Genomic DNA, 19,376 nt, shown 5'->3' on the forward strand with positions numbered 1-19,376 from the left:
GCGCGTTCTCATCTGTGATTGGACAGGGCTGTCATGAATATTCCATATACCCGGAAGTAGGGCGGTGCTGCTGGTGCTTTGCTGTCGAGTCACCTCTGTCAAGCGGGATGGAGGAAAAGGAGCCGCTATCATGCTGATTAACGCAGGATACCGACGGACTGAGAATCAATAACCGGGGATACTTCCGTTTAAACTCATAATCTTTCTTCAAACTACCGAATTTGTCCCGTCACAGTTTGCCAAAATGATGGAAGAAATCGACCGGTTCCAAGTGCCTCCTGTCAACGGAGAGACACAGCCTTTGGTAAGAGAAGAAAGACAAAAAAACCCATCGTACTATGCAAATCAATCGTTACTGAATTCAAATAGGGAGATTATTCTCTCTGTTGCTGATTGTAACAAATATATTACATAATATGCTGGTGAGCCAACGGATCACAGCTTTGGGATACAGCGGATCTTGGGATGGGTGGATAACGACCAACTAAAGATAAAGCAGGATGGCGACTACCACCTTCCCTACTGAATATTTATTTAAAAAAATGTCCGCGTAGTATTCGAGTAGTCACACATTCAGTGCACTGCAACTGAGTCATTAAGCTACGCACTTAGCCAAAATCGTGAGTTTTTAAAGCCCACGTCATATGCGCTTGTTTACATCAATGCTGTAATAGCTCGGTGGTTTTGCATTTCGTCATTGGGTGACGTGTTATTTGGGTCGGGATTGGTATTAGACCAAAAGATCGCGTGAAGTGGACCCTCGCCGTGAGCTGGATCGTTAAGCGACGTAATGCAAAATAATATTTCGCAATTTTTTTTTACAGCTGTTTGCAAAAGCTCCAGATGAATATTTGTGCAGTATCCTGCACGGTTTGTGCTGTGCATTTTGCAACAAAAAAATAAACAAACAACAAAAAGTGTTTACCTGTTATATTTGAACAATTAATTGAACTTGATTATCATTAAAATTAATTTGCATGTCAGTTTATATATTTAAAGGAAAATACAGTGTATTATTTATCCTCTATAAAGAATTTAGGTCCACCATATCTTTCAGGATATAATCAATATGCTGTGTGTTTTATCCTCCAAGTATTTTTCTTTTCTTTTACTTTTCTTGGAATTCAATCGAGGTCCTTATTTTTGGATTGTGGTTGCAGTTTTTTCTCTCAGCACGCTTGAAATAATCAGCTCTCACTCAAACAACACTGGGCCCTTTCATTGTTGTACCATTTAAACCTCTCAAACAATCCCTCCAGCTACGCTTCCCCACTATCTGACCATATCAGGATCGCAGGTGCTGTGGCGCACATGGCCGTGCTTTTTGATGCTAATAACCCCATTGTGCTTCCCAAGCTGCATGAATACACATGGCACCTGCTGAATTCACATAAAAATAGACCTTACATTAAACACTGACTGAAGCATTGTAAAGCATTGCCTGCCCTTTTTTTTTATTATTCAAAAGATACATTTTTCTAAACGTTTGTTCATTATTCAGCACGAAAACTCTTTGAGTACGGCTGCTGAAGGCCAGAATTGCTAATGGTTCATGCTCACGTGCCCTCTTGTTTCATACTCCGACTGTACTATTTCGCCTCGTTACCATCGTTCATTTGTTTCCGTGCTCACCTGATGTAGCAGCCTTCACTAGGATTGGTCCGTGGGCGTCTGTAATGTGTAATCCTACCAGTTGCTTAGAGTTCATGCTGTGTCAGCAGCCTTGCAGCTTTTCACCATGCGAAGAAGGGAAGAAGTTGTCAACAGGAGGACAAACAGATGAATGTGATACAGTGAGGGATAATCGAAGCATTGTATTTACACCCCTCGCGTATTTATTTTTCACATTTTGCCACCTTATTAGCTTTAACTATATTTCAATCGGCGTTTGAATAATTGTGAAATGGAAATAAGGATACATGACTTTCCTTTATCTTTTCACAAATTAAAATCTGAATACCATGGATGGTATACAGCACCCCTGACTGTTTTTGCCATTTTTCTTTGCCAAATGCATCAAACTCAGAGATATTCTGTATGAACATATATCCTCTAGTTTTGATGCAAAGTTCCTGGTGGAATAAGGTCAGGGCTTTGACCGGTTCTTGTCGCTAACACAAGAAAATGTTTTGATGAAAACCATTAAATTGTAGCTCTGGATGTATGTTTGGAGTTGTATTCCTGCCAAGGCAAGCCTCTGCCGCCGTGTCAAGTCTTTCGGCACCTCTAACAGGTTTTCATCTGTAAATTCTTTTCCCATCAACTCTGACCTGCTTTTCTGTCACTGCTAAGGGAATGGATCCACACAGCATAATGCTGCCACCACCATGCTGCATGATTAGATCCCACCAGAGCTGGGGATCTCTGCAGGACCTCCATTGTAACCAAAAAAACATTTTCCCCTTTAATATTTCTTTGTACAGCCATGTCCTGGTGCAGTACAAAAAAAGTTGTGTTATACTCCTTCCATCTTCAGATGATGGATTAAACATTCATCTTTTAGATTTTCTTACAATACAGCATTATAACCCAACAGTTCTTCAGACTTCTCCACAACTTTTACCCTGACCTGTTTGCTCTGTTCCTTGATCTTCATGATGCTCTTTGTTCACTGACGTTATCTTACCATGCTCTGAGGCCTTCACAGGTAGATTATTTTTGATATATTATCTAGGGCTGGGCAATATATCAACATTTTAAAAATATCAAGATTTTTAAAAAAAAGAAGATATAAAATTAACACTTTTTGTTTATGTCGAGATGGTCTATGCATTAGAATTATAAATGTATGTATTGCAGTAGGTTCTTTTCAGCCGTTTCTCATCTTTATCCGTAGCTGTCTGTTAAAAAATGTGCCTTTGAGATATTTGGGATAAAGCTTTGATTCAGAGATGCCTTTTTATAATTACTTTATGAAAATCAAAATATATTGAGAATAGAGAGATTGTTTTTGGTCTATATCGCCCAGCACTAATATTATTTTCTAAAACAAAGTGAAATTTTCCTTCCACTTAGCAATAATGTACTTCTTTGTGCTGGTCTATTACATCAAATCCCAATAAAATGCACTGAAGTTTGTGGTTGTAACATTGCAAAATATGAAAGGGCTCAAAGGGGTGTGAATACTTTTGCAAAGCACCGTATCTGTGTGCAAATGTGATCATGAGGGCGAGTAGATGCATGTAAACCTTTGATTTAGATCAGGATCTTATGTTTTATTGTACAGGAATGAGTTGGCTCTGGTGTTCATAATCAAAACCAGAGTCCAGGTTCTATCTTTGCTCAGCAGGTGCTTGTACAGGAAACCCGAGCCTCTTCTCTGCTTGACATACACACGTTTTAGCGCATTTATGAGATTTATTTTCCCCATCAAATAAACCAGTGTTTTCCAGGAAGGAAACCTTTTCATTTCAGTTACTCTTTTGAGGATTTCCAAGTTATCATCAATGTTTTTAACTAAGACTTTTAAATAACCTCTGTTGTCTGCCTGCCTCCTGGTAAGTAGTTATTATTTCTAGAATAAATTAATTTCATTAATACATAATCCCTTGTTCCACCAGAATCTCTTGAAGAAAAAAAATGTGAGGGATTCATTTCTATTTTTCCATCCTCCGTCATTATTGTGCCTTTCTAAAAGGAAGTGCAAAAATGCTAAATTAGTTTTTTTTTTTTTTTTTTTTACAAGAAAAACCCACATGAGTAAGATTAATCACCTAGAGCAAAGGCCTGCCATCTGACAGAAAATGTTGGTGCTTCATGCAGCGGGATTAAATTGTCTCTGTGTTGAGGTTTCTCCGCGTCTACCAGTCTCTGTGCATTATGTTCACAGCTGCAGCTTTCGTTAAGACTTCCATGTAAGGGAACAAAGCGTCACTGGCAGATGAAGATGAGGCTATTAACGAAGGTGACATGGGTTACTCATCCCGGTGGAAGCTGTGACAGATACAGGCTGATTTCCTCGGCTGAGCATTTACATCAGGGTTTCTACACAGTCTGGAAAAGTATGGAGTTTGCCTTTGTTTTTATCTAGGACTGGATACGTTGTCATCAGTTTAGTCGCAGATGATTGGTCTCTTGATTGGTCAGCATCTAAATCTTATCAGTCATGATAAAGCATCATTTAGCTTATTAGTCTCAAATCTATCTATCTACATTTCTCTTTGTCAGGGAGCCATCTGGATGAACAATATCTATATATCAGAACAATATCTTTATTTCGTTTGAGAATCACAATATTGGCTCACCCAATGACTATGTGGCGTGGCTCTCTTGTGATAGTGAGGAAGAAGACAAACGAGGTATAGAAGAGGAGGTTCCCGAATCACAGGATATTTTCCAGACTTCCTCTGCGTTATCGAACAGTCCCAGCTATCATGTGGACAAATCTGCCGTTTGTCGTTGAGTTTTGTGCTTTTCAAGCACCTCCCATTGATTCAAGCCAGCACACGTCTTCTCCTGAGCAAAGTATCGTTGTCCTGAATACTAGAAATAGTTTCTCCTGCAGTGATAGTGCCATGCTTCACCATGCTCTCTGATGTCCTTGACGTATCTTTTATTACTTTTTGAGCTCTTGTGCCAATGTTTTCCTCCCTTATATTCCCTACAACCCACAGCATCTCTTGCACTCGTCTCCTTAACTCTTGCTCTTGCATGGCGTCTCTCCACAGCAACTCAATCCTCTTCAACTCCTGTCACATGAAACAAGCAAAGGATAAAATGAGACATTCCTTTATTGTCCCACAGGGGTGAAATTCAGGCATGGTAGTGACAAAAAACACTTAGAGGTATACACTAGATTGGTAATGAATAACAAGCTGATTTAGAGTTCTAAAGCAAAAGAGAATGAACTTATCAGAAGGGCCAAAAAAAAAAAAAATTATATTGTGCAATTATTGATAATACGGCAAAATCAGATAAAAGTGCAATACTCAAGTCAAACGGAGGAAACCTCAGAGTGTTAGAGACTGGACCAGGTTGTAGGAGCCCTGTATACTTTGCCTTTTAAAGCATTTACAGTTATATTCAATAAATTAGAATATTATTGAAAAGTCAGTTTATTTCACTACTCAATACACAAATTTAAACAAATTATATAGATTAATTACACAGACTGATTTTTTTTAAGCCTTCATTTATGACGTTCCTCTTATAGCTAATAAAAAAACAAACATTTAATTTCTTAAAAGTTTAGAAAATTACATCAAACCAATAAAAAGAAAAAGTATACAAGAACGTGGGTTTGATTTAACAAAAAAAAAAAGTATGTTAAATACCTGCTTAAAGGTTGTTATCTTCAAAAGTCATTTCTAATCTGACAAACAAGTCTCGCCAGATCGAGCCACCACTGATATATCGGCCCTTGTAAAAGTTTTCACACCCCTGTAACTTTTTTCACTGTTTGCCACATTGCAACCACAAACTTCTTCTCTTTTTTTGGGGATTTCTGTGACAAAAAGTAAGGTTTTTGCAAATTAAGCTCTATATGTTTGCATGTTTACTTTGATACCTATAAATAAAAGTGAATGCAGTGAAGTTATCTAACTAGCAAATAACTTTTGTTATTTGATGTCAGTATAAATTCAGCATTTCTCTGAAGGCCTCAGAGGTTTGTCAGAGGACATTAGTGGACAAACATCATGACGACTATGAGTGTCCCAAGCTTTAAACTCATTGAGCAATGTTTAACCCATCGTCCAAAAATGAAATGCGTATGGCCCACATGATAGCCTGTAAAGACATAGCTCTCCATCTAAACTAAAGGCGTTCCCACAGCAGCGCACCCATTACATAAGTTGCAGACAAAAAAAGTTCAGTCCAATTGGTGCAAAGAACAAGCTGCAAGAAGAGAATGATGTATTTTTTTTTCTTGCAGCCACGGGAGAAAGAAAAAGGAGGAAAAAAATTGTTCTTGCAGAGTATGCACTGGCAGTAACAGGATGGTCAAGAAGAGCATCAGAGAATTAGCCAAGATGTCCATGGTGCAGTAACTACAGAGGAGCTGCAAAGATCCACAGAGCAGGATGAAGAATCTGTTGACAGGACACGTATTTGCTGTGTACTCCACAAATCTGGCATTCATTAAGAAAGCCGTTGCTGAAAAAAAAGAAGCTATAATTCTTCAGCAGGGACATAGATGCTGCTCAGCGAAGGATGGAGCTAAACGCAGAGGATCCTGGGAAAAAGTCTAAGGGGCAGGGTGGAGAAATGAGACTTGGCAGGACAAAGATAGACCTTTAAAAAGGGAATGCGTTACAACAAATCATACTTTTATGCTTTAGAATGCCCCATATAAAAAAAAAACAAACAAACAAAAAACCTGAATGCTGTTGAAAATGTAATGTTCACAGACACTCTCAGCCAATCTGATCAAAAGAGAGTTATTCATGGTAGAAGAATGGGCAAACATGTCCGTCATTAGATGAGCAAAGCGGATAGAGGCATACTCCAAAAGGCTTTCAGCTGTTTTTGTCGTGGCAGATGTTTCAACATTAGAATTATAAATCTATAATTTTCCGTCCACTTCCCAACGATGCACTACTTTGTGCTTGTCTTTTACATGAAATCCCTGTAAAATACACTGGGATTAGTGGTTGTAATGTTAACACAAGGCACTCTAACACCATAGTAGCCTCACACACATGTTACATCCCAGATTACTCTGTAATGTTAAATTGGCGCCTCTGATCGAGTGTGTGTGTGTGTGTGTGTGTGTGTGTGCAGTGTGATGCCATTTTATGTTCTTGGCTGTTTTTTTTTTTTTTTTTTTTTTTTTTAATTGTATGACATGAAAATGTATACGCAAAATAAGCTCTTCCCTCTCCCTGCTGAGTTTCTCATGAATTATTCACCAGGCCTTGTGAGACTCAATGAGCTCTGTTGGTTTCTAGCATTGGCCTAAATTGGACCAGTGTTTCTCATTACAGCTAAAGGAACAATTTGTTGACTTAATTTCAGGGACGTCTGTGGCTTAATATCCTTTTAAAAAAAAAACACACAAAAAAAAACCCCATCTAAGTGCTTCTTATTCTTATATATTTTTTATAAATCCAATATTGCTGTTTTCTGCTTCCAGCTGCCTTACAGCCAGAGCTCATGTGCCTTGTGAAGTCTCTCAGGGTGCAACAAGGAGAGGCCTGTAGAATCAACATAATGTGGCTCTCTGTGAGCGAAGCGCAGCTCTGCTCCCCCGTCCCCCAGTCTGGGGAAGCCATGGCTCCAACAGCAGCCCCTTCTGTCCCTTTACACGCCTCGCCGCGTCATCGCCACTCGTTTATGCACAAAAGAGACCGAGCCACCAGCATAGGCCGAAACACTCATGCCTATTGATGCTGCGGCCAAAGCGGCCGTGCACGGCTCAAGTAGAAGCACAAACGGGTCCTGAAGCAGGCTGTTTGTCCCGGCTGCTTGGGCTTGTGAGAAATCAGATCTCAGTTCAGATTTGACTGTTAGCTCAAATGTTGTTCATGTACCGAGTATGTATAACACAAGGTGATTGAGAGATATTCCTCCCTTCGCAGGGAGTTGGACCACTGTCAAAACAGGAAAAACATTATGCACTTATAATTTTTGTTGTTGTTTTTGTTTTAGACTTTGTCTTATATAGAGGTTCTGCTAAATCTCTCTGACATTCAGATTTTCAGCAAACATCAGAGTAAAACATCTTTCATGGAAATCACTGTATCCTTTGAAACACTTCTTAAAAGCATCGGCAGTTCACACAATTCTTGGCTGCTTCCAAAATAAATGTAATATTTCACTATTGAAGAAAACGACTGCACCATTAATGAAAAGTTAGAGGATGCAATGCTGCCCCCCCCCTCCCCCTTAATAACATTCTGGGCAGACAGTCATATGTATATTAGTTGGTACGTTAAAAATGGTGTATTAGAAGTTTCAACGAGTTGCATACATTTACGTTTTCTAATGCATTCATAGATTAAGGTGTTGATTTATGCTTATGTCATTGTTATGTCTTCTATATTGCACCACTTTTCAATACCCATAATGCATTTATTCACCCCCCCCCCCCCGAATCTGTACGTTTACCCCCTTACAAGGAAAGAAAATGTTTTTATGCTAGATTTATTTCAACTTATACGAAATATTTACAAAAAAAGGCCAGAAAAAATCTAAACAAAGGTTAGAAATCAGTTTGTACTTGATAAAGTAAATGTTGGATCTCCTATGAACCAGCATGGATTCTGATCAGCACAGACCGGTTAGGCGCCATGGGGCATACACTTTGGACTCGACCAAAGAGCTGTCAGACCACACCAGCGAGCAGACTTTGGACCTGCACAAGGCAGAAATGGACTACAAGTCCACGAGCAATAAATGTAGTGAGAATGAGACCACTGGTGGAGCAATACATTGAAAATGGAAGAAGTACAAGATAACAGTCATTCTCCCTTATTCTGGAGGCCCATACCACATCTCACCCCAAGGGCTAATTAGCATTGTTCTCTGTCATCCGTAATGTTTGCTTTAGGTTTGTCGTAGTTTCAAGTGAGTAATTCAGTTAAATGCAAAGGAAGTATTGTACCTTACTGCTTAAGATGTGTGCATTTGTTTTGGGGGTCAGATTTTAAAGTTACGCCACAGAACATTGCATTGCACGCTTGGCTCCGCACCTAAACTCTCTGCTTGCGTTCAGGTGCACAGCAACGATGCATTCGTGCGGAACATGTGCGTACCGAACCGACAGTGCTGTGCCAGATACGTTCGGTACCGTTACTCCCCCAATTTAGATGGACCTAATTAGGAAAAATTAGGTTTGACTCTGCAAACTTTTCTTATTCGTTGGGATTTGTGTACGCTGCATCTGCTGTTCTCAGGAGCACCGGAATAGTCCAGCTGGCTATCGGGACCTTTCTGTGCACTCTGTCACTGTGAAATGCATGTTTATGAACAACAAGCACAGTGATTTATGTTTGAATTTTCAAATTTTACTAATACTTTGTGCGGGCACTTTTTAAAACATCCTTTTATGCTATTATATTATAACTCGTCGCTGTAGGTTTGTGCTCCTTGCTAACTTACTGCATTGTGTGTGTTTTTTGTCTGTCTGTTCTAGGACCCAGAAGCGTCCTCCACTTTAGAGGCAGCGTCTGACCCTAAAGGAGAGAGCGTGGCCATGAACTACAAGCCCTCGCCGCTGCAGGTCCAGATAGGTATTGTCGCCCACCGCCGACACGACTCCGCGTTTTTAATTACCGGGTCATCAATAAGCAACTGCAATGAGTTATGTGCTATGGAATAGTAATGGGATACCACAGCATACAGGTTTGCTTCACTGCACCATACATGGTTGGTGGAAGCGAAGGGACCAACTAGACCCACGGGATAGTTATTAGATGGTATCAGTGAATTTACTTTTATTTGCACTGAATTCTAGAGGCGTAACGATATATTTACTTGTCCCAAACTGGAATGTTATGGACAAAGAATTTAGCAGTGGTCTGAAAACGAGTCACATATGTTGTTCTGAAGCTGAAGACGTTTCGCTTCCCATCCAGGAAGCAAAATGTCTTCAGCTTCAGAACAGAAGTCCAGTTGTTATACTTTTTTAACATTTTTTTTTGGATTGATCATGACCTGGATGACAGAATCTTCACCAACATACAGTTACATATGTTATTTTTTTGTAGCTTCCAGCAAAGTGCACAAAAAATCCTTCACACCTAAATACAAAAAGTTGGTAATGTTGTTACACAGGAAGTTAAAGGCTCCTCTTCCATATGTCTGCAGTGTCCCCTTAAGTGGCTTCTGGCAAGCTGCAAATAGGGCTTTTTATATTTTTTCTTTTAACAGTGAGTTCCTTCTTACCACCGTTTCCTAAAGGCCAGACTTTTGTTCACAGTTCATAGTCGTCATGTCTACACATCCTCCCTACCTGAGGTGTGGCTCTTAGCAGCTCTTCCAGAGTTACTGTGGTTGTTTTTGCTGCTTTTCTGATTATCGATGCTTTCTTTGCCCAGCCGATCAGTTTAACTGGGATATTGTTTGACAACTTACGTTAACCCTGATATGAATTTATCTGCACCTTTATCCCAGATCTGTCTGCTATGTTCCTGGGTCTGTATGACAGTCTTTGTTTCACTGATGTTGTCCAACAGACCTTTGAGAATAAGAACGCTGGATTTATGCTGAGAATAAATTACACACCAGTGGACTCTACTATTTGGCGACTTTTGAAGACAATTGCTTACATAGGAATTTGTTAAGGGTTAAAGAGGTTGAATAGAAACGCAGGCCGCATACAAAAAATTTTAAAGTCATGCATTGTTTTCCTTCCTTTCCCTTATGCACAACTTTCTGTTGGTCTATCATAAGTAGTTATAATAAAATAAATTTAAGATTGGGATTTTAACATTATAAAATATGGAAAAAAGTTCAAAAGGTATGAATAGTCTTCTAAGTCTGTATGTTTAGTTTCAGGGATCTTGATACTTGAGCTTGACCGCCACAGCAGTATTAGATGTCTGTGCTTTAATCTACTCTACAGATCAACAGCAAACAGGCGTAAATCAACATGCTTGTGCAAATTCTCAGTTATCCATTGATCTAAAAATTAAGAAAATTTAATGTAGGATTTTTTTTTTTTTAGATAGAATATATCATTTGAACTCCTTACCATTCACAGATTTTCTTAGTTTTCTTACATTATATCTCAGCAGGATTATTATTTTTATGGAAGCATTCAAAATAACTGTGTTTATAATTGAGGCTCAAACTAACCTGCAGCCCGAATAACTAGTTAGCCGTGACTAGTCCTCACTAGTGAGTTGAATGCTGCACCTCACCCTCTACATTTGGATGGAAGGTTTTAACACTTTTCCCAAAATGATGCAATTGTACAAACTGTGTCCAGCTGAGCTGATTTATTTACTGATGACTTCACATCCTTTGTTGCCCAGAGAAACAGAGGGACCTTGCCAGGAAGGCGTCGGTGAAGAATGGCACTGTGGGAAGTCCCGTCAATCAGCAGCCCAAGAAGAATGCCAGGACAAGGTAAGAACCTTCCTTTTGCCTCTTTGTCCCGCTCAAATTTTGAGCAGTTTATTAGTATGCTGAGCAATGGCCGCAAAATACCGCTACCAGCTGAAATGCAAATCATGACAACAGTGCATCCGGCTTTGTTAAGCATTAATTGCTTCCAGTCAAGCGGGGGACGGCGTTAGATTTCCTAATGTTACGACCAGTTCAATCATGGCTCGACAAGGCTTCCGAGAAGGAAAAAAAAAGTAATGTTTTGTGAGCATGAACGCTGATGAAGGAGTCAAAACCACACAGGCTAAGCCCAGCGTATCCGGCGCCGTTGACGAGTGGCTCATGCACTTAATCCTACTCTCTTGTGGATTAGTGGGCATATAAGAAACGCACAAACGCAGCCCAATGGTGTGAACCCCAGAATGTCTGACGCTGAAAGATAATTTTGCACTTTCTGTGGTCCGTATGCTGCCAATTAATTTTGGGAAGAGATAATCTCATCCTTGGAAGAACAACAACGTCCCGTTTTTAGTTCTGTGACATAAACGTTTGTCATTTTTCTTGGCGCTTCGTCGTTGTCATTAGTCACAGACGGGACGGCAGCTTTTTGTGTGTTTTTCAGATCTTTACTCCTAATGCAGAACATGGCTGTGCTCTTTTATAGGTTGGTGGTGCCAAACAAAGGTTACTCCTCCTTAGACCAGAGTCCAGATGAGAAGCCCCTGGTTGCACTGGACACTGACAGGTAAGCACAGCTAGACAAATCACTCTATAACCTGTAGGAGACGCTGGATCGTTTTTGCAGACCTCTTTCTGTGTTTATGGTCTATTAATCCGTGGCACGACTTGACAGTGTTCTTAACAGAAATGATCCTAAAGGGGGAGGGGGTGGCAAAACTTCTCCCAGTGCTCAGGATTAGAGCACAGCAGGGGGAGGATTCAGACTGGCGAAAGCAGCTAGCTCTAAGAAAGCTCCTTCCTCCCCCTGTGTACCGTCAGGTCAGAATTTGGGCCAAATGAATCCCACCATTTGTGGACCCCGTCACCTCACCCGTATACGCTACATCAGGCAAACCCCTTTTATTTAAATCGACGTCTGTATCGACCCAAAGAGTTCACGTCATGCTGTTACTGAGAAGCTCGCTGACTCTCAACTCAGCCCATTTGTTTGTTGTTAACATTTGATGTCATTTACAGTGCAGGATAAACGTATAATTTTTTTTTCTGAGGTATAAGTTTGACTAGTTGCCTTAGTTGCCGTGGTGTTGTTACAAAACCCCCCAGAAAAAGTCCATAAAGAGTTAGTATTAGATTGACTGAATTTCTGTTAATTCAAAAACTTTAATATTTCTGACAAATTAAACTTTATCTGCCTTTGGATCTTTCCGCAAATCCCAGTCCAGTAGAGTACCATCTGTGTGTTATACACCTCGTTGGGAAACTGGTTACTATTGTCTTTGTTTTGTAATTTGTTATTGAATAAATAAGACAGACATGACCACACGGTGTGCTAGTTTTCACTTGGAGTGGATACTGTTTTCATTCAGACCTTTGAGAGCTTCAACAGTCTCCCCATGCTTACGTGTTATACTTTCACATTTAGCTGGGCTTTGAATAGCAGCCTCCCACCAACTCGTCCACATCTCATTTGGACACAAAACCTCCCCATGCACCAACCAACCTCTGCTCCTCTGACCCTGAACTTGGATTTAAGACCTCTGAGGAAGGTGTTGACGGTCTTTCAGGGTCAGAAACTCAGAAAAGCTCCAGGACCTGACAATGGCTGTGTCCAAATTCAGGAGCTGCCTCATTTGAACGTTGGACTTGTAGACCGATTACATCACAGCGTTGCAACAAAGGCTGTCCAAATCCGAAGGCTTCTCCAAATGTGGCCAACAAACGTGTCCTCCTCCTCTCCAGATTTGAAATATGGGTATCCTACGTGGCCGAACCCACAATGGATTGTGAGTTCAAGCTGATTGCAGAGGAGAGAGAAAAGTTGTGATTAAAATTGGCTATATTACGCTTTCTGTTAAATAAAAGTAACGCTTACGATTTTGTTAGGTAAGAATTAGACGTTTCAATTTACTGAGAATGAAGAGCCATTGTTGGGCCTTCATCACCAGGTGGGAGGTCAAGCTGAGGTCAGAAGAAATGTGAATGCCCTGGAACCTTATGCTGTTCATTTGCTCCACCACTTCCCCATATATGCAGACAGGAGCCTGTTCAGTCTTCCTGGACCTCCTGTACTCCACCATGACCTCCTTGGTCTTGCTGGTGTTCAGGGTGAGATCGTTTCTGGAGCACCACTGTGTCATTTTGTGGACCTCCTCTCTCTGTCATGGGTCTCATCGTTGCGGATATAAGACCCACCAAAGTGGTGCGTCCGCAAACTTCACAACCATGTTTGTGGAGCGGATAGCAGAGCAGTCAGGGGTGAAGAGGGCAGGGCTGAGGACACGACCCTGTGGCGTTCCAGTGTTGAGGATCAGTGGGGAAGATGTGAGATTCCCAATCCTCACCACCTGAGCCTGGTGGTGAGGAAGTCACAGATCCAGGAGCAGAGCAGTAGAGATAATCCCAAGATGTGAAACTTCAGAGCCAGCAAGTCTGGAAACACAGTGTTGAAGGCTGAGCTGAAGTCCATGAAGAGCATCCTGACATAGGTGTTGGGATGCTGCGGATGAGTCAGCCCTTTGAAATGCCAATGAGACAGCATCCTCAATTCTGCCTCTAGGTGAACTGCAGGTGGTCCAGGCCAGTGTCCTTGATATATTTTAGGAGGATCCTCTCAGAGCAACTGGACAGTAGTCATTTGGGGCAGGTGATGGTTGGTGTTTATTTGGCCACAGGCACGATGATAGAGGATTTCAGGCAGGCGGGGACCGTGGAGAGCTGAAAGAAGATGTTAAAGATGTCCAGCACATGTCACCATGTCTGGACCTGCAGCCTTGCTAATACAGACCTTCTATATGGTGGAAGTCACTTGGTGCAGCTGCAGGACAAGGGGCAGATTTTGCACCTCTTACTGAGGAAGAAGTTCAGACCTTCTGCTGTTTGGAGAGTAGAAACGGGTAAAGAAGCCATTTAAGGTGTCAGGGAGAGCTGGATCGTTGCTGGACACTGTTCTTATAATCTGTTATTGTCCAGATGCCTCTTCACATGTAACGTGGGTTGTTTCTCTATGCGCTCCTTGTACCTCTGCTTTGCCTTCAGGATGCCCTTTTTCAGCTCACTTTTAGCTCTACTGGAGGCCAGACTGTCCCCTGAGCTGAATGCTGCATCCTGGGCTTTCAGCAGGGACCATACTGTGCTCTCTACCCGTGGTTTCTGGTTAGGAAGCATTCTGATTGACTTAGTGGATAGGACAGTAGTAAGGAACAGTAGTAACCTGCCATCAAGGCACAATAATGCGTGTGTGGTTGGCCCATGTGGTCCAATCGAACAGATGAGCTACTGTACCTCGAACTTCTGAAGAAATGAATGCTGGCTCAGATGGAAATCTGTCAGAACATAGTGTATCGCAGCTTGTTGCATATGGTGCTGCATAGTTACAGATATATATATATATATTATATATATATATATATATATATATATATATATATATATATATATATATATATATATATATATATATATATATATATATATATATATATATATATATATATATATATATATATATATATATTTCTGTATTCTTTTTTCCTTCCTCACAAACATCTTCTCTTGACCAGTCTGAGTTTAACTATGTTGCTGTTCTTACTGTTTAGAAAAAATATAATAAACTAAAATGCTTACATTTCTTTACAGTTCTTGTCTAAGGCAGGTACAGATCAAGGATTTTCAGGTCTTCTTGTTAATGTGTCACGGGTTCTGAAGCTATTGAGTTGAAATGAAGCCTTTTCCATCCAACAATCTCCTTTCCATCGAGGCTACCTAGTCTGAAAAAGATGATAGAGCAATAAGAGCAGAAAGGGAGTGTTTAAGATTTTCAGATGCAAACGTTACTGTATAAATAAATGTACAGATTTAAAACAGTTGTATTATGTGAACCTTCCTGTGAATACCATCCTTGTAGAAGATAATTTTTTTGTGTAACGATTCCTTTATGGTACCTTTCTTTTCTGGGGTCTAACTTAAGGTGTTGTCTGTCTTTCAGTGATGATGACTTCGACATGTCCAGATACTCTTCATCAGGATACTCCTCAGCCGAGGTGAGATGTCTGAGGGACCAGGTATTTATACAAATATTATATCGTTTCACAGCGCCATGTGGCAAACCCACAACCATCGCCGTGTGATCACCCTCTTTCTCCTCTGTCACACCAGGTCAATGTTCACTCATTTAAATACTCGTCTTTCATCACTTGTTCCTGATTTTCATCCCTGTAAATCTTCTCCCATTTTTGTCTTCTTTATGTAGCACATGTACTGGTTTCAGCCTGTGGTTTCCACTCATCACTATAAAAACGTGTTTGTATGATGCTTCTTTTAAGTTTCATTTCATTTTAATTGCTTGTCTGCATAATGAAAGAGCAATGAAACGACCCACTCTGCAAACATAAACCCAGTGACCGAAAAGTGGTAGGTTGAAGTGGCCTCTATTTCCCCTGTGTTAAAATTAGCCGATTCAGCATTTACCAAATAAACAGTTTATATCTCACCTTTGTTGGAAGTCTTATTTGTTTTAATAGGAATTTAAATCTTTGCAGAGTTGTACTTGTTTGCAGCTTATAAACAAAGAAATTCTGAACTCTTATAACTAAAACACATCTAATTTAAAGACTAGTGTTCATTACGTAAAAAAAATCAGTTATTTTGTATAGTTTGTAAATGGTTTTAGACCCAGTTTGGAAGTAAATTACAATATGCATAATTATTAACGATTGTAATGCTTTTGACTTCATGTGATACAGCAATAGTCTTTGATATTTCTGTCCTAACATATTTTGCATGTAGTTTTCAATATTATATTAATGTTGACCCCTATTAATGTACATATACTATTTAAATTTCTAGGTTTTCTATTGTAATATTTGATATGTTCAGTTGATGTTATTATAAAAACATAGTTTCATTAGTTTATCTGTGTGGAATATTTATATCACAAATGACTGTTTGAACTGCAATAATTGTCGGCTAATATATTCCAAGTGTTATGAACTTACCTTTTACATGCTAATGTAACATTTAGCTGGTTGGACCAGGGTCTCATGGCAGTAGATGTTAACACCAGATCAATTACATCACCCACAAAGCTAAAGGTCACACAGTGATGGCAGCACAGATGAGAAGGAGACTTATTTATTTTTGCACAATGATAAATTACATGAAACAATAAATAAAAAAATGAATGCTGGAAGAGGCAAAAAAAAAACCTCATGACTTTATAAAGTGCCTCTACCTGTGGTTAACAACAGATTACACTATTACTGTATTTTTCAGACAATAAGGCACACTTAAAATCCTTAAATCTTCTCAAAAATTGTTGGTGCACCTTATAATCCGGTGTATGCCTTTTTTATATATGATTAAAGTTGTCCTTACTGACTAATTTTAAGTGATAAAATGCGCTCAAAAATCAGTTAAAATGTGTAAGTACTTTGGTTAGCAACGAAGCCGCTATGCTCAATGTATATTTGGAACATTACGGTACATTGTAACTGCCTGACTGTAATGTCAAAACTGGAAGTGCATTCGTGTAAAGGTTCACTCCAATAGCAACAATAAACCCCGTAAGTTAATTCAATATAAAAGTTATGTTTATTTTGGCTTTATGTTAGAAACAGGGCTGTCCTCCCGACAGAGACGGATAGAGAGCAGTGTACATGAAGGGGCGGAGTGATACTACACACTTGGGAACAATATTTAGTGCGCCTTATAATCCGGTGCGCCTTATGGTCTGAAAAATACGGTATACAAAAGAACAACAAAGCATACATATAATGTATATATGATATATCTATGTATCTAGCCCTAGATAGAAAGATAGATATGCAGACAAATTTTGTCCTGAACAATACACATTTAAATAATCAGCAAACATAACAAATTAACCCCATGTACAGAATCTTATGGGATCCCATTTGTGATGTTTCTTTTAATCAAGATAGTTTCTAAAGTGTTTGCTACTCCTAAAAATTGTATATTTTGTGATCTTAGGTGTCAGAAGCTGTTTAATGATCTGTAAGCACACTCACTGTACACTCCTTGTTTACAAATGTGTCATTTAAATTGGTGTCATTGCTGTTGATCTATTTCTTCTGATATTGTTGTTAGAGCTGTTTCTTAATGTCAAAAGTTTAGTTTTAGGGTCAACAGTAAGTAGTAATAGGTTGAAGCATTTGACTAAACTGCTTTGCCGATATAATTTTATTTTTCTATGAAATCTTTGCAGCAAATTAACCAGGACCTGAACATCCAGCTCCTGAAGGACGGGTACCGGCTCGATGAGATCCCAGATGACGAGGACCTGGATCTGATCCCCCCTAAGGCAGTCAACCCCACCTGCATGTGCTGCCAGGCTGCGTCCTCCACAGCCTGTCAGATCCAGTAGCTACCCCCACTGCTCCTTCATCCCCAAACAAATGTTCTTTTTGCCAACTGCTGAACAGAACGGCACCGAGGAGGGGAAAAACTGTCCACTTGAAACCAGGCAAAGGCAAAACGAGGAGAATGAGAAACTGAATATGTACAGTACCTGTGCATGTTCCTCCTATGGCAGGATCTGTGTGTCTTACGTCTGCAGTGTTGGTTCAGCAGGGATGGATTCAACTCATGGCAGAGACCTTACCTTGAAGAAAACAATGCTATTTTTTCTTTTTTTCTTTTTTGCTCCTCCGTTTGAGTTGTAGCTCATGCTCGGGGGAGTTTTGGCTTTGCTTAAACGACGGTGCGACGTTGCAGAAGAGGGAGACAAGAAGGGACGACAGAGAATCAGCCAAACGACTTTTTGTCATCATTACGGTGTCAGTGGACTGTCCAAGCACTCCACTTCCTTTTCTGGTGTCTAATTTGCCATCCATCATGCAGAACTGTAGGACGTTAGAAATTTGAACGAGCCCGTTGTATTTCCAATTTTCTCCTTCCTTTCAGCTCGTCTACCTTGTCTTCACCCGAATATGAGTGTCAGAGTCAAGGATGATGTGTGTGTGTGAGTCCGGTCATGCCCGGGAAAACGGTGCGAATGAAACACCAGTGCTCACCCTAAGCTCAACACTAAGCTACCGATCTGTTTTGTTATACTCAGATTGTCCTGCTTATATCTGTTTTATATTTAGTTCTAAGAAGCAGATAAAAATGCATGTTGCCTGTTAACACTGTGTCCTGATGACAGATGTGCAGATATTTATTTTATCCTACTGACCCACAGCCAAACCCTTGTGCTGAAGAAACATTGTGGGCTTTGTTAAATGGAACATCGGTCATATTTAAGTTCACCTACTGCCATTTTAATAGATGTGGGGGGGGGGGGGGCAGTAAGCTCCTGAATCCCTGCGTATGTTGTGTGTTTATTCATGAAAACGGCACTCTCACGCACTGAAGGTCACATAGCAGAACGTATTCATGAATTAGAGAAATGAACGAATGAAGACAAAGGCTTAGAATTGTGTGCACTTAGTTTTGATATAAGGAATATGTTTAAACTACGGGCAAATTGTCATTAGTATCCCTGGTGAAGATGTGTGGAAAAAAAAACGAAATTGTGTTTAAAGAAAAATCATCACTTAGGAAATAGCTTTTTTTTTTTTAACAAACTCACAGTGGACAGATGTTGCCACCTTGAAAAATTCAGAATGAAATTTTATTTCCAGATGTTATTGGGCGGGAGGCAGGGTACGCCACAATGCACGGGGAGAACACCAATACTCCGTGCAGGAAGACCTGAAAGTCGGGATTTTATTCCTAGGAACTTAATTGATACAGCATAGAGGCCCATTTCTCTTAACCATTCATCAAAATGTATAAAACAAGAAAACATGCAGTTCAGTGGAAGCAAACTGATGTTGATTTTCATAAGAAAATTAAGAAGAGCTGTAAGAAAACAGCTGCTCACCTAAATTTGAAAAAGCGTCAAACTTTTAATTAGTAATCCATGACTTTGTGCGTCTCCTAAGATCTGTGATGCAACTGCGGGGCCAGTTTTGAGTCACTCTGCAAGAAGGGAAATACGAGAAAACACACCATTCCACTGAGGCAGGTTGGTTAATATTTCTGATAAGCTAGAGATTTCAGTAAAATCTTAAAAGGCATGGCTTAAAGAGCTAGCAGAAGGTGTCCTCTTTGGATTAGAGGAGTGGTGGCCTAGTGGTTAGAGTACAGAGCTTTGGTCCCAGAGGTTCTGAGTTCAACTCCCACAAGCTGCCATTCTGGGTCCCTGA

General features: G+C 40.1%; 1 protein-coding gene across 3 annotated transcripts; it reads left to right on the forward strand.

Annotated features, from left to right (window-relative positions):
- The first annotated feature begins 56 nt into the window (after positions 1-56).
- fam219aa (family with sequence similarity 219 member Aa) lies at positions 57-18,748 on the forward strand. Of its 3 annotated transcripts, none has more exons than XM_012870741.3 (6): positions 57-304; positions 9,074-9,170; positions 10,917-11,010; positions 11,654-11,734; positions 15,155-15,230; positions 17,393-18,748. In XM_012870741.3, exons 1-6 carry the CDS (start codon positions 245-247, stop codon positions 17,549-17,551), a joined length of 567 nt encoding a protein of 188 aa, XP_012726195.1. In that variant the 5' UTR covers positions 57-244; the 3' UTR covers positions 17,552-18,748. The 3 variants fall into 3 exon arrangements, with proteins under 3 accessions (XP_012726195.1, XP_012726196.1, XP_036007920.1); XM_012870742.3 differs by having other exon boundaries at positions 15,155-15,209; XM_036152027.1 differs by lacking the exon at positions 17,393-18,748 and adding an exon at positions 15,419-15,658.
- Positions 18,749-19,376: the final 628 nt, after the last annotated feature.

Source organism: Fundulus heteroclitus, chromosome 20, assembly GCF_011125445.2.
Source record: "Fundulus heteroclitus isolate FHET01 chromosome 20, MU-UCD_Fhet_4.1, whole genome shotgun sequence".
In the NCBI taxonomy this organism is placed as follows: Eukaryota; Metazoa; Chordata; class Actinopteri; order Cyprinodontiformes; family Fundulidae; genus Fundulus; species Fundulus heteroclitus.